The sequence below is a fragment of the Mesoplodon bidens genome (genome assembly GCF_964165515.1).
Source record: "Mesoplodon bidens genome assembly, chromosome: 14".
In the NCBI taxonomy this organism is placed as follows: Eukaryota; Metazoa; Chordata; class Mammalia; order Artiodactyla; family Ziphiidae; genus Mesoplodon; species Mesoplodon bidens.
Genome location: NC_138170.1, coordinates 47,509,285 through 47,523,340, shown reverse-complemented (window position 1 = coordinate 47,523,340; position 14,056 = coordinate 47,509,285). Strand labels below are relative to the sequence as shown.

The 14,056-nt window shown below is 36.6% G+C and overlaps 1 protein-coding gene across 32 annotated transcripts in view; it reads right to left on the bottom strand.

Annotated features, from left to right (window-relative positions):
* Nucleotides 1-14,056, bottom strand: part of NRXN1 (neurexin 1) — a gene marked incomplete at both ends in the record, with an annotated part of 1,149,966 nt that overhangs the window by 645,591 nt on the left and 490,319 nt on the right. For all 32 annotated transcript variants that reach the window (XM_081253733.1, XM_081253747.1, XM_081253714.1 and 29 more), the window contains one exon: nucleotides 535-973. In XM_081253733.1, coding sequence (XP_081109859.1) covers nucleotides 535-973 — 439 coding nt within the window. The remainder of the gene's footprint in view (nucleotides 1-534; nucleotides 974-14,056) is intronic.

The following is a 14,056-nucleotide window of genomic DNA, read 5'->3' as shown; positions in this document are numbered from 1 at the left end:
CCAAACCTCTTTCATCAGAAAGGGAAGCTATTTGGAAGGCAGCGGAGCTTTGCCTGCATCCTTGAAATCCTACTGTATTGATTAAAGTGTTTTTGATACCATAGACCCACCTTGGATAAAAAAGTGTACTGTATTAAACTAAGGATTTTATATTAAAATTTTTTTCATATTTTATATTTGCCACTTCAAGCACCTCCAAACACCCAATGATACAAGAGATAACTGGGAACACAAGAACACTGAATTTTGTCATTTGCAAATTCAAGATAAAATTTCTTGCAAGATTTGGCACTTGATTATCCATTTAATGTTCATTTAAGAAGCTATTCTAGAAGCCATTTGAGCATTTGGGGTTTGATGCCCAACTATGATGATTAATTAGCTCCTTCTGATTCTTTTATGATGTGAAACAGAAATAATAACAATTTCCTTTACCCTAAAGAGAGAAATGCAAGAACTCTTTAATATGTCTTGGTTTTAATTCCTTAGGAGTGGTGTTCCAGCAGATAAACAGCATAAAAAATGATAAATTACCTGACCGTCCGTCTCTTTGGAAGTCCACATGATACCATTCTCCATCATTCACCTTCTTCTGTAGGGCTTTGATTTTGATTGTACCTGACCCCATGTCTAGGAGGAGGTAGAGGTGGCCATCCAGCATCTCAATAGCAAAGAAGTCAACCTTTATCATCTGTGGGTGCTTGGCATCTTTTTGGTGCCGTGGTTTGCCATGACTAAATAAGATGAGGCCATTTGGCTCTGTTGTGCGGAAATCAAATGATATGGAGCCTGTTTTCTTTGCATTCCATTTAGGCAAAGAGACAAAAGATTCTGGGGTTTCAAAGGTGATTGGGTCCAAAGTTGCAACATTCTCACATTTGAAGGCCACCACTCCATGAATCTTCATCTTCGGGTCTCCTTGTTTGGCAAGTCGAGATAATTCCAGCCTTACATCATTATTTTTATACACAACCTGTAGGCAGAGGATAGCAGTGAGAAACTGGGCCCATATTTTAATGTTTCGAACTTGTCATCAGTTCACGTAATTTCCAAGTAGATTATGAAAAGACATACAATGTTTAGTGCCTTTTGATGTATAAGACAGCTTTTTTAGCCAAATAAAATCCAGGTATCAATTTATTGAACATAACTATTCTAATATAATTTCATTCCAATAATGTGTACACACACACACACACACACACTCACACACAAAGTACCTGTAGTTAACTCAAATAACTTGAATAAATCTGCACAAAACTTTCATTATTCCAAGCATGTATAGAACCATTTGCTTTTGTTAGTTGGCTATTATGCTTTGTTTATTAAATATAAGTACTGAGGTTTTTCAGTTTTGCCATCACTAAAATATTTGAAATTAGATACTTTTTATACCAGTAACCTAAAATACAGGATCTCTTCTATGGTCTATATATCTATGGTGCATAGTAACTTTGTAAAATAATCACAAGTTGAGGTAAAAAACATCCTGAATTTTCTCAGAAAAATCGTAAAATATGACTAAGATACAGAGGCTCTCTCTTGCCCTGCCCTGCATTAGTAACTGTTTGAATCATGTTAGCTAACTCTGGACCTTGGTGTTTATCCTAAATCCATTCAATCTATATTACTAACGTTCCATTTCACTTTTAATGTATATGAATGTGGAACAAAGTTTGTCCTGTACCCTCATTTCCAAAGGCACTTCGTCTAAAGTGGCTGGGCAGTTCTCACTGCTTGTTTATAGTCCTAGGGCTTTGGGGGGACTGCAAATAGCACTTCGGACAAACCCACTGGCAGGGCTCACAACATCATGCACCTGCTATCACATCACCTTAATAAATCCGTAGTTATTTCAACATAGAGATTCATGCCCTTTCTCTACAAAGTCCATGCCATGGATAAAAACATTTCCAAAAGATATGTCATACAGACTTAAGGATAAATTAGTTATCTATGTCCAGATAACTATCTAAATTCTTTTATGAAGGCACTCGAAATTTCACAGCAGCCAACACTGTCAGTTTCTAAATTCATTTATCCATGTATAAAAATATACTTGCAAAACAGAAAAAGTAAGCCTGTGTCTGATTAGTGCTATCAAGTTAACCAGGTCAAGACAGCTGTTACTTCTTCCACACCCAGGACCAATCGAGCCAATAGTGTGGCTGATTAATTTCCTGATAGGATTTGTTAATGGATACTTTATTTTTTAGAGTGATTAAGAGTGCAAGCTCTGGTATCAGACTCCCTGAGCTCAAATTCCAGCTCTAGCATTACATAAGTATATGATCTCTAAGCTTTGTTTATAGAGACATAATACTTTACAGGATGGTTATAATGATTACAGAAGAAAATGCATGTGAGAAAATCTACATGGCAAACAATCCAATGCCAAGCACATTGTAAGATTTTAATAAACATCAACTACATCAAACTGCATGATAATAAATATCATCATCTCTTTATTATCATCTAGGAGACACAGATATATTAGTTCTAAATTAATCCATTATGAGAAAATGTTTAGAAATTAAGCGCACTCATATAATTGGTGTTTTTTTACATGATTTGTGCCAACTAAATAAATCACATCTTTTCAATGCTAGTCCTGGTGTTTCAGTTTACCTTTATCTTGAAGAAGGATTATTATAAAGAATACCATATCCCTTATTCTTTGAACAAATATGTATAAAGCTTTAACAAGCATCTATTGACAACAAAAGAAGGGAAAATGAACTCAAGCAATAACAAAAAGGAATTAGATTAATTCTTAAACATACTTCCTAGAAAAGAGAAAGAGCTATTAAGCCTTGGGAAAGTTGATTTAGGATTGCCTTTCTTTGGGAACCTTCAGTAGTGGATAAAATGCTTTTCGTGGATGATTTTCCAAGTTTTATAACCTCTCACCATGATTTTCGAGCTACCTAAACCTGTATATTTGTTTTCATTTTTTCCTGGTGATTTATATTTTAATGTATGGATATTCCTTTGACATAGATATTAATCAGGAATGAGTATTTTCTGACCCAAATGATGCAGATGGTAATGCTGATCAATGCTAACACATCACCATGAAATAGAACCCCAGCAATGGAATTGGATGTTTCTGACATGAGCAAGTAGATATAAGGCAGGATATATTGCCTCATGAGTCCCACATCAGCTAACAAAAAGTTGAAAACATGTAGGGCTAGGGCAATTGTAGGTGAGAATTTCAGTGAGAGATTTATAATCTCATGAGTGAATTGGGTTCCCTGTTGATTCAGTGAGGTTCAGGGAGATGGAGAAGAAACGTAAGGATTCCCTAGATCACAATACTTAGGGTGAGCCATGCACCACCCCCTCACCCCAAAAAGGGAGTATGAATCTCCACTAGAATTTATGCTTTATGCAGGAAAAAACCTTACAACAAGATCAGTACCTGGCACAGAGCAGACACTCAATAAATACTTGCTGAGAGTTGAATAACATTCTTTCTTCACTTTTTTTAACCTAGTTCCCAGATTATAGACTATTATTAATAACAATATTTACAAATATAGTTAAAATATAACAGAATGCAGTATTGTGGACCCATCTCATAACCTAGCTATAATTTTTAGCTAATTTCTCTAGGAAAGTGTGGAAACTTACGTACAAATGGCGAGTTGACCTATCACCTTCAAACTCATTTTATGGGGTGTAAACTACTTTTAGAGTAAAAACACCTGATTTAAAATTCTCCAGGGGTAGAATAATTTCCATAGAAGAACTATCTTGAGGAGAAGCACAGTGTGTTTTTTGTTCTTATTTTGTATTCTTTGAAAGGCAACTCTAGAAGACAGAAAGGCAATATTGGATAGGCAGGCTGATAGCTCTCAGATCTACACAACTACTTCAGCTGACCCAGATTTCATAATCACTCTACTTTTCTAAAGTCAGACTTACTCTGCTTTTTTTTGGGGGGGGGGCGGTACGCGGGCCTCTCACCATTGTGGCCTCTCCCATTGCGGAGTACAGGCTCCGGACGCGCAGGCTCAGTGGCCATGGCTCACGGGCCCAGCCGCTCCACAGCATGTGGGATCCTCCCGGACCGGGGCACGAACCCGTGTCCCCTGCATCGGCAGGTGGACTCTCAACCACTGCGCCACCAGGGAAGCCCTAGACTTACTCTTAATATGACCTGAATATAGTCCAATTATAATAACAAGGAGTAGCCAGTAAGCACTCCAAATCTTTTTTTTTTTTGCTTCTTTCTGAGATAATATGGTTTTCAATCATATATAATTATTCATATATCTTTTTTATTTATGTTAAAATTGTAATTTATTTAATAGTTTCAACTTTCAACAAATCTTACACTTTATCATCTTAACAATTGGTGATATTATTGCACACCTATTTGGATCCTTTTATGGAATCAATATTTCTTTGTGGATACTGATTTTCAGTCTCTTTGAAGAGTAATTCAAAATGTTGAATTTCACTTCCCTGCTTCATGAAATTATATCATAAATCCCAAAGGAATAGAAACATAAAAGGGGTCTTGGGTTTTTTGTTATTTGCTGGGTTTTGTTTGTTGTCTTTTAGCTGCCATAAAATTTCCACACATTGCTATGATGATCTCTTCCCTTTCTTCCAACATTTGTTAGAATTTTCAAAATGTCACTCACACTTAAATGGGCAAGAAAAGGAGTAGGATGTTTGTGTTTTGATATGCCTAGGCTGGAAATCTGAGGTAAACAGTCACTGAGTATTTTATTTGATCTTGATAATAGTCCTAAAAAGGCAGGGGGAGTAAACAGGCTAAAGAACAGAACTTTGGTAGTCTGGATACAGACTTGGTTTAATCACAAAGCTTTTACCTAAGTCAGGCTGCCTAACCTCTCTCTGTCTTAGTTTCTTAATTTCTAAAACAGACATCTAAAAAGGAAAGGCATGTCAAATCCATAAATCCTTGAGCTTTTTTCCCCTCAAACTCTGTGATTTGGGGAAGAGGTAAAAGATGCCCTATTGTTCCTTCTCTTTGTCTGGCTTTTTCCAGTTGTGGTTTTGATGCCAGGATATCGTTCCCTATTCTGAGATGTATTGAAACCCGTATTCCATTAGTAAAGAGAATGTTCACCACATCTTCAGGTACACAGACATGCCTCAAGGATTATATCTATCTAAGGTTTGTACAGATGGTATTGAAGAACTGGTGGCTGATAGATAAATCTCTTTCCACGGGAGGTAAGTGTGTGTGAAATAAGCAGATCAGTAGGAAAATATCTGCCACTCAGATCATGACCTTTGTTGTTGTTGTTATCAGTATGTTTTAGCTTAGAAGTCTTAATGGGGCTCTTGAATTAATTTAATTAATTAACAGGCATTGATCAAGACTTTTCATATGTTAACTATGAGAGTAGGAGGTGTGGTAAAATAAGCACTGAAGTCAGAGTCGGAGTTCTCTGCAGAGATCTTGACTCTGACATGACCCTCCCTGAGAGAACATGAGTGACTCCTTTTAATCTGAGTCTTGGTTTTCTCTTTCATTCTTGGAAGCAATCACAAGTGAGGCCTAAGAATCTGGTTCTCAAGTCAGCTTTCAGAGAGAACTCCAGCTCACCCTCTTGCCATCCTGTGACTTTGTGGAAGTCCTTCAACCTTGCAAAGGCTCAGTATTATCTGTAAAATGGGATAATAATATCTACCACATTAGGGTTATTGTAAAAAATGAATAATAGTTCAGTTAAAGCGCTAAGAACAGGATCTGGCACAGAGTAAGTACTCAAGTAAATAGTAGTTGCGGGCTTCCCTGGTGGCGCAGTGGTTGAGAGTCCGCCTGCCGATGCGGGGGACATGGGTTCGTGCCCCGGTCCGGGAAGATCCCACATGCCGTGGAGCGGCTGGGCCCGTGAGCCATGGCCGCTGAGCCTGCACGTCCAGAGCCTGTGCTCCGCAACGGGAGAGGCCACAACAGTGAGAGGCCCGCGTACGGCAAAAAAAAAAAAAAAAAAAAAAGTAGCTGCTCTTATTAATGTGGTTGTTATCATTATGAATAACAATATTATCATTCTTACAGTGAATTAATGGAGTTGTACAATCTAAATGTTGTAACAAGGGTAACAGCTAACAAGGCACATGGTAGATGATTGGTCAGTGTATTAAAGTAATTAATAGAGTTGCAAACAGTAGGATCAAAGAGATCAAAGCAGATTAGGACTTTCTTTTTTATTCTGATAGCCCTATTATAGTTTGAAGTACAGTGAAGGCTTTCTTTGCAGATGAGGTTTCTCAGCCAGAAAATATATACAGGAAGCTGGTGAACCCGAGAGTTTCACTTTCACTCGTGAGAGGGGTTTTATGTCATCAAACAACAACTACCCACCCCAACACTTCAAGAAGAATCAATTCCGATTTATGGAGGGTTTACTTTCTGTCAGGCTATGTTACAAGATACTTACACATATTATATGTTTATTCCTCACAAGCAACCTAGGAAATAGGTAACATTATCCTATTTTATCAGTAAATGTGTACAGAGATCACTAGAATATCTTTCATCATGACTGTGTCTAATACTCCTTTTGAATATCTAATGACGTTAACTTCAAACTTTGTCTTTGTCTCAGCAGGAAATTTCACTTAGTTTTTGATAGCAGTTTCTAAGTAGGAGATTCACAATCAAACAGCTATTTGCCACCATGCAAAAGAATGACCCTGTTATAAATTACATGGACTGTTCTAGAAAAAAAACAGTACTTTCTTTCCATTTGTCCTGATTAAAATCTCTCTAAATGAATCAAATATCACAATTAAGCAGAGGAATTTTTTCATGTGACTATTGATTAAAACGTCTTTTTAAGCCCAGTTTAGGCAGAGGGGCTTATTTCTCTGTTTCCAGGACTATAATGTCATTTTAAACAGGTATGTCATTTAGGATATTATATATACAAATATGTATACATATGTAGACAAACAGTCCTCCCTCGGTACCTGTGGCAGGACACTCCCAACTTACCCCGTATCAAAATCCGCAGGTGCTCAAGTCTCATATAAAATGGCATAGTATTTGCATATAACTTACATACATCCTCCCATATACTTTAAATCATCTCTAGATTACTTGTAATACCTGATACAATGTAAATGCTATGCAAATAGTTGCCAGTGCATGGCAAATTCAAGTTTTGCTTTTTGGAACTTCCTGGTATTTTTTTTCCCTGAGTATTTTCCATTCTTGGTTGGTTGAATCTGTGGATACAGAACCCACAGATAGGGAGGACGGACTATATTCTAAAAGTCCAGGAGGTTTAAGAATTAATTTAAGGAGACTGTTTTAGTTTTACTTTTTATTTGTTTTAAATGTACTTAATGCTTTTATTCTATTAAGAAAAAGTCAGAATATTTCAAATATCCAAATTTAATTCTTCTTTTTTCCTATCTGTGATCTGTCCATGTACCATCTATTTATATCAGTGTGCTCATTTCAAAATACAACCAAGAGTTAGCCAGTAAGTGAACAGTATAAGGACCACTCAGGCAAGTAGGAAGTAATGGCATTTGTTTTTCCATGACCTAGATAAGAAGCAGCTGGGAAAAGGACATAAACTGCATCACAACTTTCATCCCTAACATTAACTTATTTATTATTTTATTTATTTATTTTTTGAGGTACGCGGGCCTCTCAATGTTGTGGCCTCTCCCGTTGTGGAGCACAGGCTCTGGACACGCAGGCTCAGCGGCCATGGCTCACAGGCCCAGCCGCTCCGCGGAATGTGGGATCTTCCCAGACCGGGGCACGAACCCGTGTCCCCTGCATCAGCAGGCGGACTCTCAACCACTGCGCCACCACGGAAGCCCAACTTATTTATTATTCTGAAATGATTTTTCAAACCCCACACTTTCAATTTAATCAGGTAAGTACTTGTTAGGTAAGGTACTGAAGAAAATGCAATTTTAATCACTTCCCTGTGCACATGCTCAGTCCAATAAAATATGGACCACTGAGACTACACCAGTTTAATTTCTCTTGAATATTTGCTATATATGTATGTGTAAACTATATGTGGACACAGACACATACACACACAGAGTTTACACGTTTCCCAATGTAAATGTGTTTAAATGTAATACATGTCAAACCTGCTATCACTAATGTTCAGAAAAAAATATACACGTATATTAGAATAGATTGTACATCTCTACATAGATAAGTAGACAATACATATGTATATATGCCATATACACACCAAAATATAAACATGCATATATTTATATACATTAAACACATGTATATTAAACACAAATATATTTATATATTAAATACAAATATTTAATAATTTCAGAAATTAGAGAATTCTTGGCTAAAATATATAAATGGTCTTACTCAATGTCTAGGGTCAAAAATGTCTTGGCTAAAGACAAATTTTAGCCCTTATAAGCTTCGCACATTCCAAAGGAAGGGCTAGTAGCCAAAGAAAAAACCAAAAAAAGAGTTTTTTACAATTAAGATTTAAAAAATTAAACAGACTTTCCTTAGTGTTCCTGCCACCATGAAGAGATAATTATAAAAGCAGAGTAGAGGCAAGGGGCGTGATGATCACATTGTTTTAATCGTTGTACTCATTATTGTCCTATCATCTACCCAAGATCAAGTTTCTTATGCTAGTTACTTTCTTACATTGAGAGCCTAGCACAGAACTTACTTATAATAAAAAGGTTAAAAAAAAAAAGTTTGTTGAACTTAACTCATCAAGGGACAAATAGGATTTTAGAATTTCTGAGAATGTCACACCACAGAAGTTTTCATATGTAATTTGAATATGTCCATTGAGGCAGATATGCATCCAGGTGCAGGGACTTATGTATTTGGAGTGGATCAGAGAAAGGGTAGAAATGAGAAGGGAAGTGTAGGAGATGTACAATCCCTGTACAAAGTAGCTCAATACCTCTTTAAAAAGAAGACAGCAATTAGGAAACTCAATCTTAAGGAGACTTACATAAGGCATTTTGAAAGATAAGAAGGGCTTTTGGAGGGGGGAGGAGTTGGTGGTTTTTGTCTCATTATCTAATTCTATTTAGAGATTATGTGCAGATAAAATGTTCAACTAAATTGAAATTTTCCCCATACCAAAACACATTTTTTATAATATAATAATAAACTAATTATGGAACATGAAAACAGACACCAACAACATCATTTCTCAATAAAGGCATATGACATTTAATTTGACACCAAAAAATTAGTTGAAATTTAAAGAGAAAAAATATTTCGTTTAAGTAATATAGGGAAATAAATATTTTTTTGCTTAGTTCCAATTAAGCATGACCAAATACATCTTATTCATAAAAAGAAGGAGAAGAAAAAGGAAAAGAAAAACCCTCTTGCTTGTCCTTCCCTCATTCCACCATCAGTGAACTGCCTCAAGTCGGCAGACAACACTGCGTACCATCTGTACAAGTTAACCGTAGGAGCTAAAAGACTGCATTGTCCCTGGGGTAACAGCTCTATTTAATGAAGCTTTCAGTGGCATATGGGTGTGTGGCAAAAGAACTCGAGTTCCATTAAACAAGAATATCTTTTTTCTCACATTAAATATGCAATAAATCAGTAATGCCTTTTGGGAAAAAACATATGTATATAGCAAAAATGAACAATGATTGCCAGTAATGTGAGATTTGAGATGCTGACGCAAAAAAAAAGAAAAGGTTGAAAACTAGATCAATTCTCTTTTGCAGATGAGTAAAATGAAGCTGAGATAAGCTAAGGAACTGTTCCAGTGGGCATCAAGCTCTGATCATGAACAAGTATTGGGGACTTCACTGTTCAGGACTCTTTCAAAAACCTCTGCTAAAAAAATTAAATAAACAGAACAATGAACTGTCTCTACCTCAGGCACAGGATCATCAGAGGCCCTTAAGCAATTACAAATGAAGAGCAGCTGTCTTTTCTGCAACATGGCAGAAAGGGAGCCGTAACTGATTTAAAGGCAATTCTAACTTTAAAACTGCGTTAGCTTCACAATAAGCTGCTGCTCAAATATAAAAATAAAAGTCCTGAGGGGAAAACATCTTGCTGTTATTTCCCCCACTAATGAAATTCAGAAAGACACCGAAAAAGTTAACTAGAAACAATAAACTTGCAATGTTTACTGTTATTTTGCAACTAAATGATGAAGATATTTTCAGCATCAGTCTTTCATGATTTTGCAGAATGTAACACACCATAAATTAGGGTTTAAAACTTCTATTCCAAGCCAGCAGATGCTGCTAATAGGGGCAATGCATGTCTGCTTTATCCAGAAACTTTTAAATCATCTGTTAGTCTCAATGAGGGGAAAGTAGCCACTATTTTTTTCCCAAGGGAAACTATCTTCCTATCAACCAAAAATGGTATCTTCAAACTGACTGATAGTAACAAAATGATGGCACCGAATGTTATGTCTAGATTAACCAACTCATGTTCTTTTGCATCTCTACCCTCATGAGTTCAGTGAAGCTCCCTCCATCATTTAATTTTACACTTTTCTGAGGGGGTGGCCATATGTATAATGTACCATTTAGTATATGTTCACTATATGCATGAATACCATTTACTATATAGACTCTGTCCTTTCCCCATTGATTCACAACGACATGGTATACCAGTGTATGTTCTTTTGGATATGCCAAAGTCTCAACATCTGAATCTACTATCACTTTTTTTTTAAAATTTTCATTGGAGTATAGTTGATGTGCAATGTTGTGTTAGTTTCAGGTGCACAGCAAAGTGAATCAGTTATACATAAACACATATTCACTGTTTTTTAGATTCTTTTCCTATATAGGCCATTACAGAGTACTGAGTAGAGTTCCCTGTGCTATACAGTAGGTCTTTATTAGTTATCTATTTTATATATAGTACTGTGTATATGTCAATCCCAATCTTCCAATTTATCCCTCCCCCTGCTTATCCCTGGTAACTATACATTTGTTTTCTACATCTGTAATTCTATTTCTGTTTTGTAGATAAGTTCATTTGTACCCCATTTTTAGATTCCACATATGAGCAATATCATATATTTGTCTTTCTTTGTCTGACTTACTGCACTCAGTATGACAATCTCTAGGTCCATCCATGTTGCTGCAAATGGCATTATTTCCTTCTTTTTTATGTCTGAGTAATATTCCATTGTATATATTACCACATCTTCTTTATCCATTCCTCTGTTGATGGACATCTAGGTTGCTTCCATGTCCTGGCTATTGTAAGTAGTGCTGCAATGAACATTGGGGTGCATGTATCTTTTTGAATTATGGTTTTCTCCAGATATATGCCCACGAGTGGGATTGCTGGATCATATGGTATCTCTATTTTCAGTTTTTTAAGGAACCTCCATACTGTTCTCCATAATGGTTGTACCAATTTACACTCCCACCAACAGTGTAGGAGGGTAAATTCTTACATACACAAGGTTCTGTTCCTGAGCATCTTATTCTGTTTTTTTGTTTTTGTTTTGTTTGTTTTTAAATTTATTTATTGTTGGCTGCATTGAGTCTTCGTTGCTGTGCACAGGCTTTCTCTAGTTGCAGCGAGAGGGGGCTTCTCTTCGGTGCAGTGCGAGGGTTTCTCATCGCGGTGGTTTCTCTTGTTGCAGAGCACAGGCTCTAGGAGTGCAGGCTTCAGTAGTTGTGGCTCGCGGGCTCTAGAGCACAGGCTCAGTAGTTGTGTCTTAGGGGCTTAGTTGCTCCGCGGCATGTGGGATCTGCCTGGACCAGGGCTCGAACCCGCGTCCCCTGCATTAGCAGGCAGATTCTTAACCACCCATTCTGTTTTATTGATGTTTCTTTTTTTCTTGATCCAGTTCTACTTCATTTAATTATCATAGCTTTATAATATGTTCTAATATATCTTATGCCCCTCCTACCAAACCATTTACATTAATTATTCTAATAATGTTTACACATTGTATCATACAGAGGTTCTTGTTTTATGCATGGATAAGATAAATATATACAACAGAACTACTGAGGTTGTTCTGATCTAGCTTTCTAAAATGTAGCAAGTCAAAGCTGGTGGCAAAATTATTTATTCAAACTCACTTAAAGAGACTTGAATAGCAAAAGGAAATTATACCTTGCTTAGAATTACATACCTGTTATTATAATTATTTGTAAAGTTATTATTCATAAGTGATTATAGTAATTTTGAGTTTAACGTATCAGTGAATCTGGCCTCATGCCAGAAAATTACATTATTTGTTAGTTGGAGGGTAGATATAAAACTATAGAGAGAAAATCAGAAAAAAAAAAAAAAGGAACAGTGAATGCAGTTTTAAGCACACCAATTCTTTCCCAATAATTACAGGGTCCTGGTAGAACTTCTTGCAGTAAAATACCAGGAGTGGGTCACCAGTCCATCAGAGATATTTGGAGGACCAGGTGAATGACTATCAGTGCAGGAGAAAGCAAAGTGCCCTCTGGCTCCACTTTAATGTGCCTCTCTTCAAGAAGCAAGGCCACTTGTCCGAAGACACACAACTAGGAAGCATGGAGCCAGTAAGTAGTGGACAAGGCAGAATCTGAATGCCTGTCTCCACAGCCAGGAATATATAATTTTTTTGGTTTTCTTTCCATGGGACTGTTTTTATGGTAGTTAAATTCCCTTCAGCAATAAAAACTGTGGGACCCAATTAAGCCTCCTGGACCTGAGATTTCAAGCGCTGCTTTTCTAATTGGTGAGTACTCAAGCTGTATGAGTCCCCTTTCTTGCTATGGATGCCAGCCTTTACTTCTCAGTCATGCCTCTACCTGAGAAACCTCAAAGAAAACAGAGGAAGCTGACATTTAAGGCAGCCAAAGCTGTTGTTTTTAGCACCTGAGATGAAAAGATTTTGCAAAGTAGACTTGTTCCTGATAAATTTTGTGTAAATCTCTCCCGTAATTTTAATATTATCTGATGAAGGCAATGCACTGTATGATATACAGATACGGATATGGATATGGCTATAGATTCATATGGATATAGATTCAAACAGCTCTGCTCTGCTACTTAACTAGTTACACTGCCTTGGGCAAGTTCCTTAGTCTCTCTGAAGTAGTTTCCCTCTTTATCAAATGAGGTTAATACCCATTTTGTAGTGTTATTTAAGCACATACAGTACTATGTGCTTGGTCTTGGGCACTGAGTAAATAAAGAGTAGCCATTATTGTTACTAGTATGGTCTTCAATGTGTAAGATCTTAAACTATCAGAGGGGAGTGCTCATCGTCATTTAAGTAAATAAGTGACTACTTCTCTAAAAAGCAAAGAAGCACTCTGTGAAATAATTAATCACCCTCAAATCTTGTTTACATGACTACTTCCCAAATTTCATAACTCTATCTCCCATGAACTATACATTTGAGAGATTTCCTCTACTAAACAAATAGTATTTATTAAGCAATTGTTTGATTTTTTTAATTTATCAAAGCCATCTATATGAAAAAATGAGATAGCTTCTGTAATCCCACGGAGCTGATCGAATTATAGCCTATGCAAATAGTTGTTTTATTTAGCTTGTGCTAAGCGTGGGTAAATACGTAGCCTTTTCCGGGTTTGTTGAAATAATAAGCATATGTAACTGTTCTTCATTTCTAATTTTAAAGACCCTAAAAAGTACACAGACTCCAGGTTGGGAACTGTGATTTTTCAATTATGACTGCTAAACAGGGGGTATTTCTTCTTAAAACATTCTTTAATTATTTCCTTTGGAAGGTCCCAAGTGCTTCAAATGTCAGATGGGTTGTGTCTTTTGCCAAGGGTTGCTTAGTTAACTGTTTATTTAATAAATGGCATTTTATGTGCTGCTGAATTTCTCATGACACACATTAGGAAAATTTTGGCAGCATTTAAACTGGAGAACTGAGAAACACATTGGCTCTACGGAAGCTCAATCAGCTCCCAGGCAGAGCAAGGTCTTTGCCAAGAAAAATTCACTAAAATAAAAAATACAAAGACCTAACTCACATATAACCCAAGGAAAACTGACTTTGGTGTCTAGGATTCAATGAATATTGCATCTAGGTATCTCAGCTAGCCCATGAATGGAAGGGGGGAAATGCTTCACAAT